At 42.4% G+C, this 26,835-nt stretch overlaps 1 protein-coding gene across 2 annotated transcripts in view; it reads right to left on the minus strand.

Moving 5' to 3' along the window:
- The window catches only part of PDE6A (phosphodiesterase 6A), a 68,289-nt gene that overhangs the window by 37,831 nt on the left and 3,623 nt on the right, over positions 1–26,835 (minus strand). Inside the window, exons 2-6 of one of the 2 annotated variants that reach the window (XM_067730126.1) lie at positions 22,026–22,178; positions 21,305–21,394; positions 19,452–19,592; positions 8,881–8,955; positions 3,912–3,976 (exon numbers count right to left, since the gene is read on the minus strand). In XM_067730126.1, coding sequence (XP_067586227.1) covers positions 3,912–3,976; positions 8,881–8,955; positions 19,452–19,592; positions 21,305–21,394; positions 22,026–22,178 — 524 coding nt within the window. The remainder of the gene's footprint in view (positions 1–3,911; positions 3,977–8,880; positions 8,956–19,451; positions 19,593–21,304; positions 21,395–22,025; positions 22,179–26,835) is intronic. The other variant, XM_067730127.1, reaches the window with a different exon arrangement.

A 26,835-nucleotide genomic window follows, 5' to 3' on the forward strand; every position in this document is an offset into this window, starting at 1 on the left:
TTATTATTTGCTAAAATTTTATTTAGCATATTTGCATCTATGTTCACAAGTGAGCTTGGTCTGAATTTTCTTTTTTCATACAGTCTTTGTTGAGTTTTGGTGTCAAGTTTATGCTAGCCACTTCTTTTTCTAGTCTCCTGGATAATTTGTATGAGAATTGCATTATTTCTTCCTTAAATATTTAGTAGAACTCACCCCTGAAGGCATCTGGGCCTGGAATGTGTTTGTGGGGAGGTTTTAATGTATTTTATTGTTATAAGACTATTGTGGTGTTCTATTTCTTTGTGATTTATACTTAGTAGGTTTTATTTTTGCAGGAATTTGCCTCTTTCATCTAGCTTTAAAATATTTTGGGCATAATATCCTCTTACTATCTTGTTAATTTCTGTGTCTTTGTGGTTATCCCCCTTTTCCTTCCTGATACAGCTCATTTGATTTTCTATTTTTCTTGCACAGTCTTGCCAGAAATTCATCAATTTTGTTAATCTCTCCAAGAAACCAGCTTTTGGCATTTGTTCATTATTCTGTTAATATTTCATTAATTTCTGGGCTTATCTTTATTCTTTTGGGGAGGGTTTATTTATTTGCTTGTTTGCTGTTAGTTTCTTGAGATGATGTGATGGATAGCTTCTGTCTACCCTCCAGATCCGCTCTCCAACCTGCTCCTCCGTGTCCCAGGAGGCCGGTCTGTGTGGACTCCATCAATAGGGTGCCTGGCCTTCCAGCTTCTGATTGAATTTAGCCCAGTGAGGAGACCTGGCCAAAACTAGAGGCAGGTAGAACAGTTAGGTCAGGCTATTTATTTCCCTGGGTTCCCCCTGGCAGGGTTGCTCTGGGTTTGCTGCGTCTCTTGACTGAAAGGCAACACTTCTCTCAAGATGCCCTGCTCTACATGACACTTTCTCCGTCCAGGTTCTAGAAATTTCCTGTGGGCCCAGGAATGCTTACAACAACCTCACTACTAGCATATTCTCTTTCAGTTTCCTTCATTCCACCCACACCTCTATAATTCATCCCTCTATAAGTAAAGCCTCCTTGAATTACCCTAATTTGAATGTGACGCCTATTATCTGCTAGGACCCCGACTGATACAAGTGGGTACAGAGTTTATTACTTTATATTGTATTCTTTTCTCATATGAATATTTAAGACTGTAAATTTTCACCTTAAGCATGATTTCTGCATCACACTGGTTTTGATATGTAATATTTTCTTTCTTTCAGAATATGTCATAATTTCCATTGATTTCTTCTTTTACCCATAGATTATGGGTCTTCGTTGCTGTGTGGGGGCTTTCTCTAGTTGTGGTGAGCAGGGGTTACTCTTCTTGCAGTGTGTGGGCTTCTCATTGCGGTGGCTTCTCTTGTTGCGGAGCACGGGCTCTAGGCACACGGGCTTCAGTAGTTGTGGCCCGTGGGCTCTAGAGCACAGGTTCAGTATTTGTGCACACAGGCTTAATTGCTCCGCGGCATGTGCGATCTTCCCTGACCAGGGCTCGAACCTGTGTTCCCTGTACTAGCAGGCGGATTCCTAACCACTGCGCCAGGGAAGTCCCTCTAATAATGCACCTTGAGACCTATTTTTATCTGATAGTCACATAGTTACATCAGTTTTCTTTTGATTATCATTTGCAAGGCATATCTTTTGTTCATTCTTTTACTTTCATTCTATCTGCATTCTTATCTTTTAGATAGCTCTCTTGTAAATAGGATATATGGTATTTCTTTACGTATATCTCAGAACTCATCAGTTCTTACAAGAACTGGTTGTTATTTTCTTTTTTTCTTTCTTTTTTTTTTTGGCCGTGCTATGTGGCCTGCAGGATCTTAGCTCCCCTACCAGGGATGAAACCCATGCCCCCTACAGTGGAAGCGTGGAGTCGTAACCACTGGATGGCCAGGGAATTCCCAAGAACCGTTGCTTATATGCAACTGAGAAAGATAATATTCTGCCAATTAATCTGTAATGCAGTACTTTTTGAACTTATTACTCTATGAATATCAACAGAGCTCTTTTAGCATTTAGGTATAGATTTTTATCATATTTCATACCTTTTTCCTGGCTTTTTATGCCATTCAAAGGCACTTTTTGTTTCCGTGCTGCATCATAGAATAATCTCTTTAAGTTACTTCTAAGAATTTATATTAAATTCAATGTGGATACAGCCACACTGTAGAAAGCAGCAAGGTGGATGTTATCAGAGGCTAGAAGGGTGTGATACTTGGTGAGGAGTGGTGAGACATTGGGGAGAACTGTGATCTGTGATAACTCAGCATACAGACAATGAGTTTGATAAACTGGCACCTCTAGAGAAGTGGTTAGAAAACAGAATGGTGGCAGAGTATGCAGTTGACAAGGAAAAAAAAAGAAAAAGAAAGAGACGAGTTTAGGAAAGACTCAGTCTTCATGCAAACAGGACTGAACAGAGAGAACCCAGAAACTCAGGAACCTGAAGCAGTCTCTTATACCCAACCAGTAAAAGATGAACCAGAGAACTGAGTGATCTGAGTGACAGGATTATCAAAATTGTTTGGCAACAGTTGTGGCCTCTCACAACCACTATTTAAGGATTAAGGTGACCTGCTGTAAATCCCTTCATTTGGACCAGAAAAGAGACCAAAGGTGAGGCTCTCCCACAGAGTCTGATCACAGCCTCACGGAGTCTGCAGTTCAGTTGGGAAAGAGAGCCAAGCCTCAGACAAAACTGTGGGGTGGCTCTTGGTACCCACAGAGGATTCACATAGGTAACAAGGCAGCTAAGTTTTGGAGCGTGCTCTACTGATCAAAAAGTACAAGCTGATACTAAAAACGTTCTTGACTGTTGAAATCTTAAAATGGCCTTTGAGCCTCCACCACCTGCAGGTAGGTTGGAGGCCTCACCCTCTGGGAGTTCTTGCCTTTTCATTATCCTCCTAGGTCATATAAGAAGACATTAGAGACTAAGCTTTCTGGAACTTCCTTGGTGGTCCAGTGGGTAAGACTATGCGCTCCCAATGCAGGGGCCCTGGGTTCGATTCCTGGGCAGGGAACTAGATTCGCATGCATGCCACAACTAAGAGTTCGAGTGCTGCAGCTAAAGATCCTGCGTGGCACAGCTAAGACCTGCGGCAGCCTAAATAAATAAAAGAATATTTTTTAAAAAAAGAGAGAGAGAATAAGCATTCCTTGGGGGCTGAGTCACTTTCTTTGCCAACTTCCTGCCTTTGCCTCACCCTCTGCATTAGGCCCCAGATGTGCCTCCATAGAAAATCATTGAAAAGCCGCGATCGGACACCATGGCCTCATTCTATAGAGAGGCCCAAACCGGCCACTTATTTATTTACTTTTTAATATATTTATTTATTTATTTTTGGCTGCTTTGGGTCTTCGTTGCTGTGTTCAGGCTTTCTGTTGTTGCTATGAGCAGGGGCTACTCTTCACTGCGGTGCGCAGGCTTCTCATTGTGTGGCTTCTCTTGCTGCGGGGCACGGGTTCTAGGCATGCAGGCTTTAGCAGTTGTTGGCATGTGGGCTCAATTGTTGTGACTCGTGGGCTCTAGGGCACAGGCTCAGTAGTTGTGGCACACGGGCTTAGTTGCTCCGTGGCATGTGGGATCTTCCCAGACCAGGGCTCAAACCCATGTCCCCTGTACTGGCAGGCGGATCCTTAACCACTGCACCACCAGGGAAGTCCCCAGGCCACTTATTGACACTGGACTTGGGACTTGAACTCACAGCAGCTGAGTCAGAATCCAGCCTCATTTTCCAAACTGCATGGTCTTTCCACCCTTCCACACTGCCTCCTTACTGCTCTCCCTGCCTCGAACAGAGTGTGTGGCCTTCTTGGGTTTGGTTAGTGTCGATCTTGGAATGAGTATCTTCTGGACACTGATAATGTGCCTGCAATTCTACATGTTTTGAGAAGAGACTTACGGGATGACTTTGATGTCTTCTTTGCCATGCAGGATGTAGTCAATGACCTTGTAAAAGTTGATTTCCTAGGCAAAGGAGATAGAGACAGTACTTCAGCAGGAGTGTGTTCTTGAGAAAGGCTTTGTTCTTTACCCTGTGCCCTGTGGTTTTCCAGAAGCACCAGCATGACCTTCTAAGGGCGTGTCCCGGTGCCCCTGGAGCTCACTGTCCTCAGCTGACTCTCAGGGTTCAGTGTGCTCCTCCTTGGAACCAGCCCACGGTGGCCAGGCAGGGGCTGGGATCTGGGGCTGGGAAGAGACATAGGAAGTGTTCCAAGGGAATCTGGGGGTTCAGTACAAGGAAAAAGAGAGAAAGATTGCTGGTGGAGTCTAGTGAGAGAGGGAGGTGGAAGGAGGCTTCTGTCCCATTTAGCATCATCATCAACCCAGCCATCTTCCATGTGGGGTCAGCTCCATGGTCACGGCCCCCTTTCTCCTTCACTCCTCCACTCAGCTGCTCTTTGCTGCGTCAGCTCGTGCAGACTTGCCTTCCCAATCATCCCTCATGCTTCCCAACTCACATTCCACCTCTTCCATCCCTCCCACCTCCTTACACCATTAAAACCCCTATTCTCTTAAATTAGACCTGTTCAATTCCATGACTTCCTAACATGGGGTTGGATACCGGCAGGTGGTTCCTTTTCCCTAGCTCTCCAGGGAAAAATCCATTACCTTATTGGAACGTGATGGGCAGGTTAGTAATAATCATTTTACAAATAGGAAAACTGAGACCCAGAGAGAGGAAAGGACTCATTTATAGTAAGACAGTAAGCCGGAACCAGAACCTTGGCCCCTGACTCCTGTGCTCAGAGCTCTTTCTACTGTCACTTAAGGTTAACAGCTTAAAATAGTGTTTTCCTCTCTGTACCACTCTCACCTAGAAAGGGGGCTACTCAAAGTGTGGTCCCTGGACTGGTACCAGGCTGCAAACTATTTGTTACTATTGCATGATGAGATAAAAACAGAAATTGACAGTCAGTGTTTAGAAACTTTTACAGCAATTTGACTGAGTTAGGTTAGGTCTGTTGAAACTGATAATTTTAAAAAGACAAGTTTTGTATGTCTTTTAAAATTTGTATGTCTTTTAAAATTTTTGCATAATAGATTTTTATCATATCTTGAAAAGTATCAGTCCAAGATAAATTGGAAATTAAAAAAAAATTGTTCCTCTACTACAGGTTATTTTGAGAAATATTGCCCTAGAGATTTAAATGTTGATACCTGGGCCCCATCAAGGCCTCTTGACTCAGAACCTCCACAAAGGGAAATTCCTCACCTAGTCAAGGGTGTCTAGTTGACGGGCAGTCGTGACCTTCTTCAGGCTCACGAGGGAGAGAGAGGCTCTGCTCCTCAACGCCCACCATTGGAAGCAGCTACAGTGATTGAACCCTTCTAGAGCGGCTCCCATGGCATCGGCTGCTCCAGGGTAGGTATGAGCTCCCTGCAGTAGGAAGCACCCAAGGGAAGACCAGGTGAACCCCACAGCACGATGAAATGGAGTTAGGGATAGAGCTAAAGTGCAAAGATTCAGGCTCTGGTCTTGGTTCCACTATGTGTCCTTTCTGGGCCTCAGTTTCCCCAGCTGTAAAATCGGTGGTGTTTGTTTGTTGGTGGTGTCAAGTAGCAGAACCCGTTCCCAACAAAGCATGGGCCCTAATCCTATAAAGCAGAGGAAAGTAATGCCGCCCTAATGGAAGCAGAGTTGGGTAAATGGAGATCCTGCATCTCTCCTGGTTTTCCCTCACTCCCTGTCCTGTCCTCCTCTGCCCCCATTCACCCCTGGCCCAGGCAGCCACTGTGGGAGCCTTGGGTTCTAAAGATAATCTGGGAATTTAAAAAACTGAATTAGGGAATCCCTAAAGCTCCTTCCAGCTATGATTCTAAGACTATGGTTGGAGAGTTAGCATAGATAGTCTCTCATAGATTCAAATGCACATATTCTTTGACCCAGTAATTCTACATATGCTAATAAATCCTATCGACATATTCCCAAATGTAGGTAACAGCATTGTTTTCCTCATCTAGGGCTCTCAACCAGACTGCTTTAAAAAGTCTGGAGATAGCTGATATCTCTCACTTGGAGATGGTTAAGCACACTGAGTTCCTGGCATAGTGGATACTTCGCATGTCTCCAGAGCCAATAGCTGTATCTGTGCTGGTAGGGAAAGATGACAAAATATACTCAAGTGGGAAAAGTAAGGCACAAAATAGAATCATCACACTTGTCAAGGGTGGTGGTGGTGGAATGTGTGTGTGTGTGTGTGTGTGTGTGTGTGTATATATATATATATATATATACACACACACACACACACACACACACACACACACACACACACCCAGGAATGTCCATGGACATTTGGGAAAGGTAGACCGCTCACAGTGGCACAGTGGCTGCCTCAGGGCAGGCTGGATTTCTGTGCTGTGCTCTTTTGTATGGTGTGAGCTGTTCTCTGTGCTCATGTATTACTTTTTCAATAAATATAAATACATTGCGGTAAGAACATTTTAAAACAGTGAGGTTATATCCTATGGGCGGTTCTAGAAATCAAAGGTGGCCCTGTTATCTGCTGGGACTTTGGTAGAGCTGTTTCCTTCTGGGAGGGGGAGATGGCCTTCTTGCTTCAGGGCCATCTGTCCTTGGGCCTGGGCTGTTCACTGCTCTCCCAGGGAAGCTGCTGGCTCCCCGGTCCTGGTAAACTGCCCTACCCAGGGGTCTCCATGAGATTCTTTTAGAAAGGTGAGAACTGGACTTTTTTTCTTTTAAACCCCCAGGAGAATCAATTTTGCTTTCACAGAAAGCAACAAAAAGTTCAGTGTGCTTTAGGTAAACAGAACTTTTTCCACACACTGTAGCTCAGCCAAGTTGCTTTCAAGGCCATATTCACGTAGGAATTCACCAGCCTTCGGAAAGTCAAAACCAAGCCATCAATGAGTGCCTTTGTCACTTTGCACCTAAGCAGCTGACGCTGTAACACAGGGTCTTTGAAAGAGCCACATACAGCGAGAGCCAAATCTTCATGCATGGAAATATACCAGTTTTAAAAGAAGTGCTATTTTTTTTTCCCCATGAAGTCTACTTAGCCTTTTTCATAATTAAAAAACACACACAACGCTTTATTTTTAAGAGGAGATGAAGTGAGGTGTAGTTGCATTGGGGGAACTTCAGAACCAAGATTTGGGGAGGTTAATTGGTCAAAATCCAGAGGAAGATTGTATTTCTAATGTGAATGTGGCAGATAAAGTGTGAGAGTGATGTTAGTAGGCAAAAGGATAAGTTAGAGCCTGATAGCTCTCTGGCTGTCCTGGAATTGGAGATGACCTCTGACCTCAGGGCTCAACTCAGAGAGCTGAATATTAAAGCAGCCCGGGAAACTGAAGTTAATTGAAGTTGGTGGTGTCTGAAAGCTATGGTGATCTCTATTCTATATAGTTCCTAGAATTCTAAATCTTAGGAACAAGTCCAGCTCATATGTGAATTAGATGAAAAGCTCTGTAGTAACATCTCAGCTATGCCAACACAAAAAGCTGTTCTTAAAAAGGAAAAACGTCCCCAAATAGTTTTCTGACAGCAGCACGTGATGTCAGCCTTGAAGACTCAGTCTTCCCAAATGAAATCATGAAATCGTGTGGGCAAAAGAGTAGTTTGAAGCTGGACAGTGCCAGGTTATAAAGGTCATTTTGGGTAAAGCAGAACAGACAGTTTAGATTCCAAGGTTGAAATCCTTTCTGGTGTGTATACGAAGCTCACAGGCCAGGGTGTTAATTCTAAATCCCTAGAGTTTGAATTAAGATTAAATAAAGTGTGTCACACACACACACACACACACACACACACACACACACACGGACAGACACATACACACGCTGTCCTTTATCTTTATTTTGGGTAGGGTTAGTGTTGGCTGGGGGGAATCAGGCCTCCTAGCAGAAATTGACATACCATTTCAGACAGGCTGGAAGGTTTTGTGGAAAGAACGCTGGACTAAAACTCAATTCAGGACACGACTCTGCTGCTTACCTATTGTATGTGGCCTCAGCTAAAGTCATTCTGTCATTCTACAGGTTCTATAGGCCATTTGAGTGCCAGGTCTGTTTACCCTGCTGCATCTTTACATCCCCACACATTTCAGTTCAGCTTCTCTAAAGTGTTTGTGCCTCATCTTTAAAATGTAGCAATAGTAGGAAACCAGAGGTCACAAACTGAAGTGCCAAGAGAGACCTGATAGAAACATAAATGAGAGGAGGAGGCCAGGGGTGTACAAGAGGGAGTCGGGGGCACTGTGCAAACTAGAGAGTTCAGGCCACACATTGCAAGGAGGCGGCCGTTACTCAGCTCCAATCAAGTTTACCCTGCAGGACTGTGGGTCCAGTTTTGACTGATCTGCCACCTTTTGAAAAGAAACTGAGAATCTAGATGTTTATCAGAAATACCTTGATTTTTAAGTGCTAAGCTGCCAATTCAAAACTGTTTTAAAGTGAAAACAAAGAAAAACTAAAAAAACGTATGTAGCCAAACACATTTACCTATTGGCTGGAATTGACCTTCTGGCTATCAATTTGTACATTTTAGATTAGATTTTAAGGTTATTTGTAGCTTTAATTGTCTACAGTTTTCCTGCTGGGTGGATCCTTGAGCAGGTTGCTTGATCTTTCTGGAGTTCTTCCCTCATCTATGGAATGAGAATATTTATTCCTCCTTTGTCAGTCCCACCGGGTTATTGTGAAACTCCAGTGAGATATTAAAATACCTTGCAAATTACAGGGCTTGAGCAATTGTGAGGAGTTATCATAATTTCAAGGGAGACAACCCAACCCAGAGAAGATAAATACTGAAGTGGTAAAGACACTTCAGCAGGGCCTACAGTGCCTTACTCGTCTGCATTTCATTAAACATTTGATCATATTGGACGGGCTAGAGAGAGACCTACCCTTCCATCTGGAGTCCTGGGACCAGAGTAGGGTGGAGCCTCACCCATCAGGACTGGCCACACGTCAAAAAATTCCTAGGAATGAGAAAAACAATAATTATGTGTCTTGAAAGTAGATCAGAAAAAGATTAAGAAAAGAAGACTACCTGTATGAGTCATCTATCACTGAAATCTGGAAGATGGTCAGAGCTCAGTGAAACCAAAGGTTGGAAGGGCTACAAGATTCACTAGAGTTGGAGAATGTCAGTCATATCTGTGCTTTGAGATGTATCAATATCATCAGAACTGGATCTGTCTAGGGACTTCCCTGGTGGTGCAGTGGTTAAGAATCCGCCTGCCAATGCAGGGGACACGGGTTCGATCCCTGGTCTGGGAAGATCCCACATGCCGCGGAGCAACTAAGCCCCTGCACCACAACTACTGAGCCTGCGCTCTAGAGCCTGCGAGCCACAACTACTGATGCCCATGCGCCTAGAGCCTGTGCTCCACAACAAGAGAAGCCACTGCGATGAGAAGCCCATGCACTGCAGCAAAGAGCAGCCCCCACTCGCTGCAACTAGAGAAAGCCTGCGCGCAGCAACAAAGATCTAACGCAGCCAAAAAATAAATAAAAAAAAAAAGAACTGGAACTATCTAATCAATAACCAAGAAATGGGAGTTAGGTTGGAGCACCCTCATACTCCCTGTGCTGTGGGACATGAGAGGGAAAATGGGGACTCTATGGCTAAGAAATTTACCTTAAGTATTAATACATGCTAAACATGTGAGCAAACAGTTAGCTGCAACAATGTTTCTTGCAGTATCATTTATAGCAGTGAAAAATCAGAAAAAACCTAAGTGTCCAATAGGAGGGGACTTATTAAATCAATTATGGTACGTCTAGTAACAGTGATGTTACAGTTGTGTAGGTATTGATTAAAAAGATGTCCATGATACACTGATGAGTAAAAAATGTGAGGTGGGGCTTCCCTGGTGGCGCAGTGGTTGAGAGTCCGCCTGCCGATGCAGGGGACACGGGTTCGTGCCCCGGTCCGGGAAGATCCCACATGCCGCAGAGCGGCTGGGCCCGTGAGCCATGGCCGTTGAGCCTGCGCGTCCAGAGCCTGTGCTTCGCAATGGGAGAGGCCACAACAGTGAGAGGCCCACATACCGCAAAAAAAAAAAAAAAAAAAATGTGAGGTGACAAAAATAGATAAATCATGTGACCCCAGTGTTTATATAGAAAACGCTGTCATAGAATTCACAACAAAGCATTAACAACTGGTTTTCTCTGGGGGATTGGAATGAGATTATACTTTATTTAGCAATTATTCCCTAATAAAATTTATGGCTTTTGTAATAGGGAAAAAAATTTTTTTCCAGATAAGAAAGGACAAACAATGGTGCCAAATATGGATGAATAGACCCATATCTGGGCTCCAATAGGAAAGGATGACACCTGTAAGACAACTAGCAAAGACAGGGGCAGAGAGAGGAGAGAAGAGGGTTGGCAAAGGCTCTGCATGGTCACACAGCCCCAGGAGAAGAAACTGGGAAGCCATGCAGGCGCTCCCTTGCTACTTCTCCGCTGGTTTTCCTACCACACATACAGCTGCACAGCTTGTGTTGGGTCAAATCTGGGCCTGGCGGAGGAGGCCTCTGTCCTCCAGTGCCTCTCTGTTCATTTATCTGCTGGTATTTAGGGACCATGATCCATTAGCTCTGGGTTATTGTGGGCAGGATGCTTCTTGACCTCTCTCTCTTGTTTGAACATGTTTGTCATGGTGGTTTGTTCTAATATCATCCAGGGGGCAAGCAGAAGGGACTCCACATGAAATTCAGATTTCACATCCTCACCCTTCTGCCCAGTTGGGCTCTTCTCTTGACTACCAACAACACGAAGCAATTCAATTCTGGGTGAAAATGTGAACTGGAGACTTACCTAAGCTCCACAACATGCTTGCTGTTAGATAGAGAGAGATGGACAAGGCACAGTTTATGCCCTGGAGGAATCTGCTATGTCATGGAGGAGAGAATTAAGCCTTCAAGTAACTTTAGTAAGGTAGATGGGGTAAGAACCAAAATAGTAATAAAAGGAGAACACAAATGTTAGAGGAGACCAGAAGAAGGACATGGGGCTGACACTGTCAAAGTCAAACTGAGTGATTCTGAAGATTGTCCCAAGGAGAAGCAGATGTTATCAACAAAGGGTTGGGTGGAATATGGGGCATGTTTATGCTTGCCTTCCTCTGTCTCAATCTCTCTCTCTCTTTTTTATTTCTAAACAGCTTTTTTGAGATATAATTCATATACCATATGATCCACCCAGTTTAAGTGTACAGTTCAGTGACCTTTATTGAGTTTTTTCATAATGTCAATACTTCAGGTAAGAGCTTAGCTACCTGGGGTGGGGTGGTGTCGGGGGAGGTGGAGAAGCCTAGGTTCTTAGAGTGATTATAGGCAGCCCAGCCCACTTCTCATTGCTAGATTGTTCCATCTATTGGGGATGACTAAGTCAGGATATTCTTGCTTAAATGTAACTTTCCCTTTTGAGGGGGAGTTCAAAAGAAACAGAGGGCAGAACACTGCAGCTCAGAGCTGTGTTCAGATCCTTTAAGGTTCAAACTGAACACCTTAAAATGGTGCTCAGTTTGCACCTCCAAATTTCTTTTGAATTTAACTACTCAGAAATTCTTTTGATTAAAAAAAAGAACCATTCATTTGTATGAATTCATTTGCTACTTCCTGAAGGAGTATAAAAGTGCTTATTGCTGGATTTAGCCATATTTGGCAAAATACTTGATTCAAGAATTTACAAGAATCAAATGGACAGTTGGACTAGTACCAGAGGTTCCCTAAAATCAGTATATGGCCCAACTGCACCAGAATCACTTAGGGAGCTATTTTAAAGGCAAAAATCAGAATAATAAACCCATGAGTATATGGAAATCTGTTATATGGTAAAATGGCATATCAAAATGGTGGCATTTCAAAACAGTGGAGAAAGGGTAGATTGTTCTTTAAATGGGGAATTATGAGGGGGGCACAAAATTTATCCCTACCTTATACCATAACATATTGATAATTTCAAAAGATGAGTGAAAGATGAAGATATGTTAATCAAAACACATCAGATTATTTCAGACTATAATATTAAGGTTGAGGAAGTCTTTTTTAAACAAAGTTCAAAACGCAGAAGCCATAAAAGAAAATTTAAATCTTCTGTATGATGAAAGATGTCATAAACAAAGTTAAAACATAATCCATAGAAAGGGAAAATATGGTTGCAGCCTATGTGACAGAGATATAGTCTATATCATGGATAAAGCACTCCTATATTTTAATAAGAAATAGACAAAGAATTCAATTTTAAAGGTGGAAAATGGGCATATATTGCCCAGAAAAATCTGGGTAATATATGGAAGAAAAAAACTTAACTCACAAATAAACATATAAGTGTATTTACCCTCACTTGGTAATCAGTGAAAAAACAATTAGAAAAAACCAATAACATTTTTTGCCCATTTAAGTAGGAAAAATAAAAAGATTTATGATATACAGAATTGGCAGGAGTTTGGAGAAATGGAATTCTCATGCAGTGCGAGTGAGAGTATAAAATGATTTAGCCTTTAGAGGGAAAATTTTGGGAAAGCAAAATAAAAATTTTTTCTTAGTAATGTACTTCCACAGCTTTGTCCTATAGATAGTCTCTGTCAAGTGTGCAGGAATTTAACTCCAAGGTTGTTCATTATACCATTGTCTTTATTTGCAAGACTATTTAGAAATGATTTAAATGCCCAGAAATAGGGGAAAGGATAAATTAATTATGGTATATCCATACTATTTAGAAGAATGAGGTAAATCTATGTGGACTAAAGAACAAAGAAAGAGGATTTCTACTCCTATTAATGGTGGCCAGTTTGTTTCAGACCAGTCCTCCAACTGAGAATTATTATGAAATCTGGACTGTATATGTGTATGTGTGCATATGTGTATATAAACATTTGTTTGAAGGAATCATAGAGCTAGCAAGGCAGCAAGGACTTGATGGGCCAAGATCCCACAGAGAAGGGAAGCCCAGAGATGTGAGCCTAATGTCTGATTCAGCTTTTCCTCTTGATCGCCTTGCTGATACCAAAGATGCTGTGGAGCAGCTGGGAAGCTGCACAGACTTACTGGGCTAGTAGGATAAAACTGGAATTCAGGGCCTGCCAAGGAGGAGGAACCCTTGAAATCAACCCAGATTTCAGCTGGCCCTTCTTAAAGGTTTATACCCTAGGAGTAAAAGTGAATCAGAAACAGAACATCCCTTGCAAAAACTGAAGACCAGCTTCAAATCAGCTCAATCCCTGATTGGATTCAGATGCTCTGCCTTTATCTCAACCGCTAGCCAGAAGTAACATAAATCCCCTTTGGAGGAACATAACATTGCCCAGAGTTTCAAATCATCTCTAAAATGTTTTATACATGTCTCTAATGTTCAAACAAAAATAAATAGTCATGTACAAGATAAGGATTAACTGAAAATCAAGAGATAAAACAGACTATAGAAAGACAGCCATAGAATATATCTACAGATATTATAGCTCTCAGACCCAGACTCTAAAATAACTGATTATGTCCAAGAAATCAAATACAGAATAGAGAATTTTAGAAGAGCACTGGAAACCTCAAGAGAGATGAAATGGAAATTCTAAAATTGAAAAATACCTGAAATTAAGAACTCAATAGATAGTTTTAACAGCCAATTAGACACAACTGAAGATTCATGGATAGATCAGAAGAAATATTCAAACTAAAAAACAAAAATATAAAAGGGCGGGGAATACAGAAAGGAGTGTAAGAGACATAAAACATGATGAAAAACTCTAGTATATAATGACAAACTTAGAGGTCTTTTACCACTGCATATCAAGATATTTTATAGAGGTACTATAATTAACACAGTATGGTATTGCAGAAGAATAGATAAATATACCAAGGGAACAAAATAGTCCAGAAACAGACCCAATATATGGACACTTGATTGATGATAGAGGTATGATAGAGAAAGATGGTCTTTTCAGTAGAACAGTGGGGGAGAAGGATGGTCTTTTCAAGTACTGGTCAATTGGATATCTGAATGGGAAAAATTAATATTGACACTACTTCATGCTATACATTTTAGAAATGTCAGGTAGATTGTAGAGCTGTAGGTGAAAGTTCAAACAATAAGGCTTTTAGAAGTTAACATAGGTGAATATCTTTATCACCTTGGGGCCAGGAAAGGTTTCTTAAAGAGGGCATAAAAACCAATAACCATAAAGGAAAAGATTGATAAATTGGGCTACATTGTAATTTAAAACTTACATTTATCAAAACATAAGATAATGAGAGCACAGTATGAGAGAAGATATTTGCAATGTTGCATTCAACAGAGGACCCATATCCAGAATTTGTTAAGAACCCTGACAAATAAGTAAGATAAAAACATACAATAGAATGAAAAAAATGGGGAAAAGACTTGAACAGGCACTTCACAAAAGATATCCAAATGGTCAATAAACATAAAGCTTCCTGGTCATTAGGTGACACATGTTAATACCCAAAGAGATAACACTACACACCCACCAAAATGGCTAAATTAGTAAGATGGCAATACCAAGTATTAGTGAGGACACCCCCTACATTGCTGGTGGGAGGGTAAAATGGTACAATAATTTTGAAAATCAGATTGGCAATATCAAAACTATTACCCAGAAGAGTAATACTAAAGGTAATTCTTATCTTTAACAATTGTGAATCACTATATTGTACACCAGTAACTTATACAATATTGTACATCAACTGTACTTCAATTAAAAAAAAAGCTAGGGACTTCCCTGGTGGCCCAGTGGTTGACAATCTGCCTTCCAATGCAGGGGACGCAGGTTCGATCCCTGGTCAGGGAACTGAGATCCCCCATGCCACGGGGCAACTAAGCCCGTGTGCCACAGCTACTGAGATCGCGCACCTCAACTAGAGAGCCTGTGCGTCGCAAACTACCGAGCCCATGTGCTCTGGAGCCCATGCACCACAACTAGAGAGAAGCCCGTGCACCACAAGGAAAGATCCTGCATGCTGCAACTAAGACCCGACGTGGCCATGAATAAATAAATACTAAAAAAAAAAAAAAGCTATTACCCAGAATTGCTACTCCCAGGGAAATGAGTCCAACTGTGTACCAAAAAATATGTACTAGAGTGTTCATAATAGCAATATTCATAAAAGTCCACAGCTGAAAATGCAAATGTCCATCAACAGTAGAATAAATAAATACTTTGCAGATTATTCATATAATAGAATATTCCACAAGAATGAAAATTAATGAACTAATGCTATGAGGAGCAATCAGAATGAATCTTACAACCCAAAGGTTGATCAAAAGAAGCCAGACGCAAAAGAGTATGTATTTATATGATTCCATTTATATGAACTTCAAAGATAGGCAAAACTCACATGGCTTTAAAGGTCAGATAGTGGTTACCTTTAGGGAGGAAGGGGTGGGACTTACTGGAAAGGGGTAAGAAAGGAGCCAGTTATGTTCTATTTCTTGATCTTGGTGGTAGTTAAGTGGTATGTTCATTCTGTGGTAATTCATCGAACTATTCTCCTGTAATTAGCGCTCTTTTCTGTGTGTATGTTATGTGTATGTATGTTGTCTTAAAAGAATCCACATGTACTGATAAAAATTATGTTCACAGAACATTATGTAAAAAAGGCAGACTATTGTGTAACCCAGCAATGTTTATTTATTTCATTTTACTTTATTTTTTTTAATTGGGTTATCTTTTTATTGTTGAGTTGTAGGAAGTTATTTTTTCCCTTCATGAGCAAAGCATCAAACTTAAAAAAAAATTGAAGTATAGTGGATTTACAATTTTGTGTTAGTTTCAGGTGTGCAGCAAAGTGATTGTTATATATATATATTTTTTTCCATTATAGGTTATCACAAGATATTGAGTATAGTTCCCTGTGCTATACAGTAAATCCTTGTTGCTTATCTATTTTACGTATAGTAATTCGTATCTGTTAATCCCATACTCCTAATTTTTTTTTAACTTTTTATTTTATATTATAGCTGATTAACAATGTTGTGATAGTCTCAGGTGCACAGCAGAGTGACTCAGCCAGGCTGCCACATAACGTTGAGCAGAGTTCCCTGTGCTATACAGTAGGTCCTTGTTGGTTATCCATTTTATTTTATTTTATTTTTAAAAATTTTATTTTGGCTGCGCTGGCTCTTCCTTGAGGCACGTGGGCTCTTCGTTGTGGTGTGTGGGCTTCTCTCTGGTTGTGGCACCGAGCACGCAGGCTCAGTATTTGCAGCGCGTAGGCTTAGTTGCCCCGCTGCATATGGGATTAGTTCCCAGACCAGGGATTGAAACTGCATCCCTCTACAGCCACCTCTTACACCTCAGCTTCAGCTTCTCCTTCTTGGGCAAAACAGCCTTGGCCTCGGCACCTCTCCTGATGGAGGTGATGCCCCTTGCGTCCATGCCCATCTTCAGCACCAAGGCACTGGGGTCTTTCGTGGTCCCAGCAAAGACATTGGCATTCATGCCACTCCGTCCCCCCGACTCCGCCAGCTGAGGCCTACAGAGGGGCTGCCTCCCATGTGGGGGGCCTGGGGCCGGGCGTGGCCTCCGCTGTGGACCTCACGGGAGCCTGGTGCACCCAGGCCCGCAGGCCCCTCACTTTCCCCATGTCTCCGGAAGAGACCTACCTGGTTATCCATTTTAAAGACAGCAGTGTGTACACGTCTATCCCAAACTCCCTAACTATCCCTTCTCCCCACCCTTCCCCCTTGGTAACCATAAGTTCGTTCTCTAAGTCTGTCCATACTCCTAATTTTAAGAGTCCTTTTTATATTCTACATACTAGACCTTTATCAGACATACGATTTGCAAATATTTTCTCCTATTCTATGGATTGTCTTTTCACTTTCTTCATTAGTGTCCTTTCAAGCACAAATGTTTTAGATTTTGATGGAGCCCAATTTATCTGGTTTTCCTTTGGTTACTAGTGCTTTTGATGTCATATCGAAGAAACTGTTGCCTAATCCAAGGCCACAAAGATTTTACATCTATGTTTTCTTCTGAGAGATTTTATAGTTTAAGCTTTGTGCTCCATTTTGAGTTAATTTTTGTATATGATGTGAAGTAGGACCCCAAATTCATTCTTTAGCATGTGGATATCCAGTTATTCCAGCACCATTTGTTAAAAGGACTATTCTTTCCCCTTTAAATGGTCTTGCCACCCTTGTTGAAAATCAATTGACCATGGTTTTTATATGTGACCAGGGTTTTACTTTGCTAGTATTTTGTTGAAGATTTTTTGCATCTGTATTCTGTAGGGTTTTTGGTCTGTAGGGTTTTTTCTTGTGATATCTTTGGTGTCAGGGTAATACTGGCCTCATAGAATGAGTAGGGAAATGTTCCATCCTCTTTTATTTTTGTAAGAGTTTGTGAAGGATTGGCATTAATTTTTCTTTGAATATTTGGTGGAATTCATCCGTGAAAATATGTGGCTGTGGGCTTTTCTTTGTAGGAAGTTTTTTTAAATTACTAACTCGATCTCTTTATTTGTTATAGGTCTAGTTAGATTTTCTATTTCTTTTTTTAATTTAATTTTTATTTTCTATTGGAGTATAGTTGATTTGCAATGTTGTATTAATTTCAGGTATATGGCTAAGTGATTCCATTGTATATATACATATATCCATTCTTTTTCAGATTCTTTACCCATATAGGTTATTACAGAATATTGAGTAGATTTCCCTGTGCTACAGGTCCTTGTTGATTATCTAATTTATATATAGTAGTGTGTATATGTTAATTCCAAACTCCTAATTTATCCCTCCTCTCCACATTTCCCCTTTGGTAACCATAAGTTTGTTTTTTTGTTGTTTTTAAATTTATTTATTTATTTATTTATGGCTGTGTTGGGTCTTCGTTTCTGTGCGAGGGCTTTCTCTAGTTGTGGCAAGCGGGGGCCACTCTTCATCGCGGTGCGCTGGCCTCTCACTATCACGGCCTCTCGTTGCGGAGCACAGGCTCCAGATGCGCAGGCTCAGTAATTGTGGCTCACGGGCCCAGTTGCTCTGTGGCACGTGGGATCTTCCCAGACCAGGGCTCGAACCCGTGTCCCCTGCATTGGCAGGCAGAGTCTCAACCACTGCACCACCAGGGAAGCCCCATAAGTTTGTTTTTGAAGGCTGTGAGTCTGTTTCGGTTTCATAAATAAGTTCATTTGTGTCATTTTTTTTTAGATTCCACATATAAGTGATATATGATATTTGTCTTTGTCTGACTTACTTCACTTAGCATAATAATCTCTAGGTCCATCCATGTTGCTGCAAATGGCATTATTACATTCTTTTTTATGGCTTAGTAATATTCCATTGTATATATGTACCACATCTTCTTTATCCATTCTTCTGTCGATGGACACTTAGGTTGCTTTCATGTCTTGATTACGAATACTGCTGCTATGAACATAGGGGTACATATATCTTTTTGAATTATAGTTTTGTCCAGATATATGTCCAGGAGTGGGATTGCTGGATCATATGGTAATTTTATTTTTAGTTTTCTGAGGAACCTCTGTACTCTTCTCCATAGTGGCTGTACCAATTTACATTCCCACCAATGGTGTAGGAGGGTTCCCTTTTCTTGAGACCCTCTCCAGTATTTATTATTTGTAGACTTTTTGATGATTAGCCCAGCAATTTTTAAACAGTTCTTCAGAAGATTCTAATTTACTGTCACATTTGGGAGCCTCTGGACTAGATCTAAGGTCTTTTCCAACCCCGGATTCTGCAATTCATTTATTCATTCGACCAAATACTTAGAGGGTCTCCACTGGGCTGTGTACCACACGCAGCATGATAAAGCATGCAAAATGAAACCGACAGCTATCTTGGGACTTTGGGAGAGGAAATCACATATCCAGGTAACTCTGGAACTCTGTTCCAAGGCAAATGATTAGCTCCAGGAGGCAGAGACAGGTAGAGAAAGAGCAATGGGAGAGTTGGTTTTGGAAAAGCTAGCTGAAGAACATGACTGGGGGCCAGTTGAGTCTCTTCCGCCTTAGCCAACGTGACCCCAGAGCATTCTGAGGGACCAGATCTAAGCATAAGCATCCACTTCAATTGCCTGGATGAGCCATGGGCTCCATACACCATAGGAAAGGTTTCTGCCCACCTTTGAGTGCATTTTCTGAGAATTCCTGAAGTTGGCAACTTTCTTCTTTCTGGACTTTCATCCTGCATGGAAACTTCTTTATCACCTACCTTCACCACCTCATCACGCCTTCTTCTCACATACTCATTTTTTTCCAACAGACTAGGGAAGATACAGGTTATTTTTACGCCCCTGTGCCCTAGAATGACTTTTCCTCTTTAAAGGTTGGTAGTCCTCTTCTCAGTGTAAAAGACCTATGAAAACCTTTTCACAACCATCCACATCCTCCCAGACTCTTTGCTGAGCACTGAATTTGTGATAGAAGTCTGGGCTCCACCTGGTATATATTTAACCTGTTCTTGGAAATGTCTGCCCCTGAAGTCTTCTCACCTTCTGCTTGGTCATGTCCAAGAGCCCCACGGAGTATCTGTCACAGTTGAGGAAGGCTCGGACTGTGTACAGGGCTTTGTGGAACTGCCTCTCAATGTCCGTAAGTTCTTCAAAGACTTTGCTCCCAGACCACAGTAGTATCTGAAAAAATACAAAAACATAGTCAGTGTTTCTGAGGCACAGAGCAGCAGCTCACAATAACCAAGAGATACAATAATTGTCCCCATTTTATAGATGGAGAAACTGAGGTTCAGAGAGGTGAATAACTGGGCAGCTTCTACTGGGTCCAACTCTTCCCATTTCTTTTATCTCCTAGGCTGTTAATAAGAATGATAATAACAAACATTGGCTGAGCACAAGTGCCCTACATACATTATCCCATAATTTTCCCCATTTTTCAAATGGGGAGACTGAAGCTCGGAGAGGTTAAGTGATTCGCTCTTAGAGCTAGTAAATGGCTTAGCAGGGATTCAAATCCAAGCTGCCTGACTTGAAAGCTTGTTCATGCAATCAGTCTGGGATACAGCTTTTTTTTTTTTTTTTTCACATCTTTATTGGAGTATAATTGCTTTACAATGGTGTGTTAGTTTCTGCTTTACAACAAAATGAATCAGTGATATATATACATATGTTCCCATATCTCTTCCCTCTTGCGTCTCCCTCCCTCCCACCCTCCCTATCCCACCCCTCCAGGTGATCACGAAGCACCGAGCTGATCTCCCTGTGCTATGCGGCTGCTTCCCACTAGCTATCTACCTTACGTTTGGTAGTGTATATATGTCATGCCTCTCTCTCGCTTTGTCACAGCTTGCCCTTCCCCCTCCCCATATCCTCAAGTCCATTCTCTAGTAGGTCTGTGTCTTTTCTGATGATGGACACTTAGGTTGTTTCCATCTCCAGGCTATTGTAAATAGAGCTGCAATGAACATTTTGGTACATGACTCTTTTTGAATTATGGTTTTCTCAGGGTATATGCCCAGTAGTGGGATTGCTGGGTCATATGGTAGTTCTATTTGTAGTATTTTAAGGAACCTCCATACTGTTCTCCACAGTGGCTGTATCAATTTACATTCCCACCAACAGTGCAAGAGGGTTCCCTTTTCTCCACACCCTCTCCAGCATTTATTGTTTGTAGATTTTTTGATGAGGGCCATTCTGACTGGTGTAAGGTGATACCTCATTGTAGTTTTGATTTGCATTTCTCTAATGATTAATGATGTTGAGCATTCTTTCATGTGTTTGTTGGCAGTCTGTATATCTTTCTTGGAGAAATGTCTATTTAGGTCTTCTGCCCTTTTTTGGATTGGTTTGTTTGTTTTTTTGTTATTGAGCTGCATGAGCTGCTTATAAATTTTGGAGATTAATCCTTTGTCAGTTGCTTCATTTGCAAATATTTTCTCCCATTCTGAGGGTTGTCTTTTGGTCTTGTTTATGGTTTCCTTTGCTGTGCAAAAGCTTTGAAGTTTCATTAGGTCCCAGTTGTTTATTTTTGTTTTTATTCCATTTCTCTAGGAGGTGGGTCAGAAAGGACCTTGCTGTGATTTATGTCATAGAGTGTCCTGCCTACGTTTTCCTCTAAGCGTTTGATAGTGTCTGGCCTTACGTTTAGGTCGTTAATCCATTTTGAGCTTATTTTTGTGTATGGTGTTAGGGAGTGATCTAATCTCACACTTTTACATGTACCTGGGTTACAGCTTTACAAACACCTACTACCTCATGAACCCCAGAGGAGCTGAGCAGAGACAGTATGATGGTTCCCAGGCCCTTTTATTATCACTGCCTTTCCAGTTGAGCATATCAATGCTTCAGGAAAAGGACACATCCAGTCCATTCCAATGAGCCAAGCCCTTTACCTGGCCGCGCCGAGTCTCACAGTTGTGCAAGTAACTCAGGTGGAACACCTTCATGATTATATTTGCAAAATTGAGGTACTTGAGAAGAATCTGAAAATCAAACAGCATGAGGGGAAACAGATGAGAAGGAGAAATTCCTCCTGTGGCCACTTCCACCATCAGCAAATAAGTCTGAACATTTTCAAAGCTTTATCTGAGACAGTTTGAGCAGATGGATCATGGAAGCTGACTCATAAAATGATGCATTATAAGAGGGAAAAACTCACAGAATGTAGAACGTCTACGTTAATAGGGGTGTATGCATGAAATATTGCTACTATTTATTGAGTTCGCAGGCCCCATGATAAGTCACTTATGTATGTTATCTTACTTGGTCGTCACAACTACCTCAAGAGATACTATAGATACTCTATATAAGAGATACTAAAAAATCATCTCCATTTTACAAATAAGAAAACTGAGGTTCAGAGAAATTATGCAACATGCCCAAGTCAAACAGATATTAGCAGAACCAGAACAATTTTCCCTACGTTCTTGGCTCCAAAGTCCAACATCTTAATGATTATCCTGCCCTGCCTTCCTCACAGAGCATCAGACTACTAACTTCTTTGTGTTACAGATGGGGAAACCGAGGCCAGGCCGAATAGCAAGGTTCAGAGGATTTGTGAGCTGGGAGAATGTGCTAGCATGGCCACCCCAGCAATTTCTAAAGCATTCTTACCTCTTCATCTCTCTTGGTGAAGTGGGGCCCGTCCACTTTATTCACAGCCATGATTATGGCCACCACATCCTTCCCATTCATTATGGGAGAAGCCAAGATATTCTTGGTCTGATACTCTGTGAGGGTGTCCACGAAGTCACAGAAATGCTCATCCTGAAGGAAGACAGAGACAAGCCTGAGTGGGCAGATGAAGAGCAAAGACAGTAAAACAACACAGAGCCCCAGGTGCCCATGGTAGGGGTAGGGTAAGGGGGCTCGCCATTCTCTTGTTGACAAAAGCATGAAGACATTTCCATCTACTCCGCTTCAGCGGGGGAAGGCAATTAGAGATGATTTCTGCCCTGGAAGCCTCCAAAATCCAGTAGAAGGAAGTCTGAAATACGACCCACTAAGGGCTGTGGAGACAACGTGAGCACAGCACTGTACGGGCCCGAGGATGGGGGTGGAGGGTTGACTTTATCTGTGGAGGAAGGTTTCGAGAAGGCTCTCCTGAGGTGATGGCAGCTTAGCCCAAAGTAGAAACTTGAGCGTGGAAGAGACCTTAGTATAATAATCACAGTAGCCAGCAGGTATTGTGTGTGGCGCTTTGCCCACATCAGCTCACTTTATTCCTCCCGATAACCTGTGAGATGGGACCATTAGTCCATCTTACAGCAGGGGAAACTGAAACTCAAGAAAGTTAACGTTACTTACTACTTGTTTGTGTGTGTGATTCCAGAACCTGCCCTCAGCTCTGCTGCCTTTCAGGGAAGGCTGGATAAGGGCAGACCTGGGTCTAGGTCATTGAACCAAATAGTTTGTTACTTTCAGCTTTTTTTCCAATCCAGTTCTAGTACCACACAGCCAGTCCAATGGATATCCCCATTTCACAAATCTTTTTGTTTTTCTTTTTTTGGCTGCATTGGGTCTTCGTTGCTGCACGCGGGCTTTCTCTAGTTGTGAGGGGGGGCTACTCTTTGTTGTGGTGCGCGGGCTTCTCATTGCGGTAGCTTGGTAGTTGTGGCTCGCGGGCTCAGTAGTTGTAACACATGGGCTCAGTAGTTGTGGCTCGCGGGCTCTAGAGCGCAGGCTCAGTAGTTGTGGCACACGGGCTTAGTTGCTCCGCGGCATGTGGAATCTTCCCGGACCAGGGCTCAAACTCATGTCCCCTTCATTGGCTGGCGGATTCTTAACCACTGAGCCACCCGGGAAGCCCCTCATTTCACAAATCTTAATGGAAGTCCCACTTTGTGTCAGGCCTTAGGCTAAGCGCTAGGGATACAGAGAAGACTAACATTCAGGCCAGCACACAGATAAATCAGTACTAGTAACGCAGGACATAAGTGTTGGCTCAAAGCAGTGGAAGTACAGAGGAGCACACACCCCCCATACCTCACCCTGAAGGCAAACATGGAGGCCAGTACAGGGCGTTGCAGTCCAGGTGGTCAGAAAGGGGAGACAGAACCCGAATTGTCTTAAATCCCAAAGAATCCACCTTTCTGTTTCCTGGTAGCACTGTGAGGTTTCCCAACGGTCAGCATTGCTTAGACACAAGCCAGCCCAGACATGTACAGTTCATGCTGTTCTGAGAAGGGAAATGTATTTCACAGAGCCAATTCACAGAGCTTTGCTAGAACCGGGTGTGCGGTATTTTTTCCACAATGTAGAAGTTCAGAGTGTGGTGCTCTGCATCTGTTAATTTCTTCCCGTTGGAGTGGGGTTAAATAAACAGACACTATTGTCAAGGAAGCTGTCTCAAACCAGGTGAAGGGTAAAGGAATTAAGAGAAGCCTGTAGTGCTCTGCTTGAATTAGTGTTCAAGGATTAAGCAAAATCTCTAAAGAGGCATTAGCCACAGGGGTTTTCCCTGTCGCTCTCTAAGGACACTGATGAATCCCTAAACACAGGCCTGAGTGGGGCATGCTCAGATTCATTTCATGAAGTCAGTTCAGTCTTGCAATATTCACTTCCGTCAAGGAAAACAGTACTTGGGCCTTACCCTCATCTGAGGCAGATACTACTAAATCCACCAGTACCTTCTCTCCCACTGAGTTCTCGGCCCTGGAACTTTCTCACAAATAGTACAGCTGCCAACTGACTGGTGTTTGCATAGTCATCGTCATCCTTATATTTTCAGCATATACGGTGTTCTAAACAACCGTGTCATAGAACCTCAGCTTATCAGAGACGGAGGGGTCTTAGAAACAATTTAGCTCAAACCGTTTATTTTAAAGCCCAGGAATCAGAAGTTGAGCTAAGGAAAGCCCAAAGTTGTTCATTCATTCAGTTAGCATTAACAGAGTGCCTTCTATTGTATGCTAGGCACTGTTCTAGACCCTCAGGTTAGGCAGTGAACAAGAGGGGTGGATGTTCCCTAGTGAAGCTTCCATTCAATGGGGTGGGCAGACAAAAAGCAAGTAAACAGCTGCTTTGAAGGAGAGAAACTGGATGATGCTATAGACAGTGATGGAAGTGGTGCCAGATTGAAGCTGCTTTGGTCAGTCATGGTGGGTAAGGACGCTTCTCCAAGAGGTAAGTGGAGAGCTGAAGGCTCAGAGGAGCCAGGCAGGTGAAATGCATTCCAAGCAGAGAACACAGAGAATGCAAAGGCCAGGAGAGGGCAGTGAGTTGGCTGATCTGAAAAACAGGAAGAAGACCAGTGTAGTAAGGGAGATTGGAGGGTAAGGAAGTCAGAGAGATGGGCAGAGGCCTTATCTGACAGGGCCTTGGAGGCCACTGTAAAGAGCTTAGATTTTATTCCAATGTAATGCAAGACTGCTTCTCATTCCTGGAAACCCCAGTTCCTCTTTTCAAACATTCGCAGTGCCAAGCTCTGTTGCATCCCATGATGACATCTATTTATTGGATAATAATGATGTACTTGGCCCAGAGCCAGACAATTCATTAACTCTCACATCTGCCCTGTCACACAGAATTCTCTCCTTCCCTGTTTTTATAGACAATTATTCTCCTGCTGGTAAATGGCACAGCCGCTGCATTCATTCATTAATTTATTCATTGATACACTGATTGATTCACTCCTGGATTGATTCATTCATTTACTTATATTTACTGAGCACTGGCTCTGTGAGAGGCGTTGGATATGCCAAGATCAGTAAGAAAGGTGAGTTATCAATGGTTATCACTGTACAGTGGGACATCATGTAAAACATGCACTCACAATTCAAACCATAGTGTGAAGGAGGCCCCCACCGGATGGGTGATGTCCTGGGGCCCCAGGAGGGAGGGACTTGTTCTCTGAGTGGCTATATGAGCCAGTCAGTAAACTGTCAGTAGCCGAAACCTCTCTGAGCCTCAGTTTTCCTTTTGGTAAAATTGGAGTGTTGGACCAGGTCCTCCTCGAGGTTTCTTTCCGGCCTGGCATGCTGGGTTCCAGGTGTCATAGTGAGGGAAGGAGCGCAAGACAACAGATGTAAGATTCTCTGGAAATGGCAGTGTTTTCAGGTTCAGTCTTCAGAAGTGGGATTTGTCAAGTGTCTAGAAAAAGCTCATTGTTCTCCTTTACTCTCACACTACTGCCACGCTCACAACACTTCTCAAAATAGATACGTAGGTGTTTTTTTCCACACTGGCCAATTCTCTGACACTAGTTGTGTATCCAACAATTCAGTTCAGTTCTGACACTGTTCACCTGGAGAATCAGAACCTACCAGTGAAAGGGTTCAGTCTCAGAAGACTGTCCCCACTTCAGATACCAAATACAAGTCACAGGTTGCCATCTATACTTCTGCCTGACTGACTATAAATCCAGGTTCCTCCTTGGGTTTGATAACTTGCTAGAACAGCTCGTGGATCTCAGGGAAGTATTTGCATTTACAGGTTTATTGTATAGTAAGGGTACAGGTGAACAGTCCGATGAAGAGATACATAAGGTGAGATCCAGAAGGGTCCTGTGTGCAGGAGCTTCTGTCCCCCTGGAGTTGGGGTATGCGCCACCCTCCCAGCACATGCATGTGTTCACCAGTCCAGAAGCTCTGTGAACCCTGTACTTTTACGGATGTTTATGACAGTTTCATCACAAAGGCATGATAGATTATTAACTCCATTTCCAGGCCCTCTCCCCTCTTAAGAGAATAGGGGATGGACCAAAAGTTCCAAGTGTCTAATCACGCCTTTATCTTTCTCATGACCGGCCCCCATCCAGGAGCCCACCAAGAGTCCCCACATTAGAACAAAAGACCACTGACCACCTAAGAAATTCCAAGGGATTTAGGAGCTCGGTGTCAGGTGGTTCTATCACTCAGGAAATTACAAGGATCCGTTCTGTGCCAGGAACCAGGACAAAGACCAAATAAATATTTCTTTTTATAAATCACAATATCACAGCCCACTGGGACAGGGCCACCGTTTATTCATTCACTCAATAAACTATAATGAGTACCCACTCTGTCCCAGGCACTGGACTAGGTCTGGGGACCAGTGGTAAATAAGACGCACAGGAACACACAGGCCTGTGGACTTTCCTAAGGAGAAAGGGTAAAGAATAAATACACAAACAAATACTGAATGGCAAGTAGGGTTGCCAGATTTAGCAGATAAACACAGGATGACTAATTCAATTTGAATTTCAGGTAAGTGACTTTTTAGTATATCGTAAATATTGCAGAGGGTGTACGGTAGTGTGAGCTTCACACTTTTTGTAGTTTTTTTTTTTTGTTTTCACTTTTGTAATTTAAGTGCATGACTTAGGCTTTGATTGCTGAGACATCCACCTCAAAGATGGCTATTTGGCTATCTCAAATAAACACAGCCACACAGGAGATAAAGAGCCAGGCCACCTCCTCCCGCTGAGGCTCCTTTGATTTGAAGA

This window comes from Pseudorca crassidens, chromosome 3 (genome assembly GCF_039906515.1).
Source record: "Pseudorca crassidens isolate mPseCra1 chromosome 3, mPseCra1.hap1, whole genome shotgun sequence".
NCBI classification, from domain to species: Eukaryota; Metazoa; Chordata; class Mammalia; order Artiodactyla; family Delphinidae; genus Pseudorca; species Pseudorca crassidens.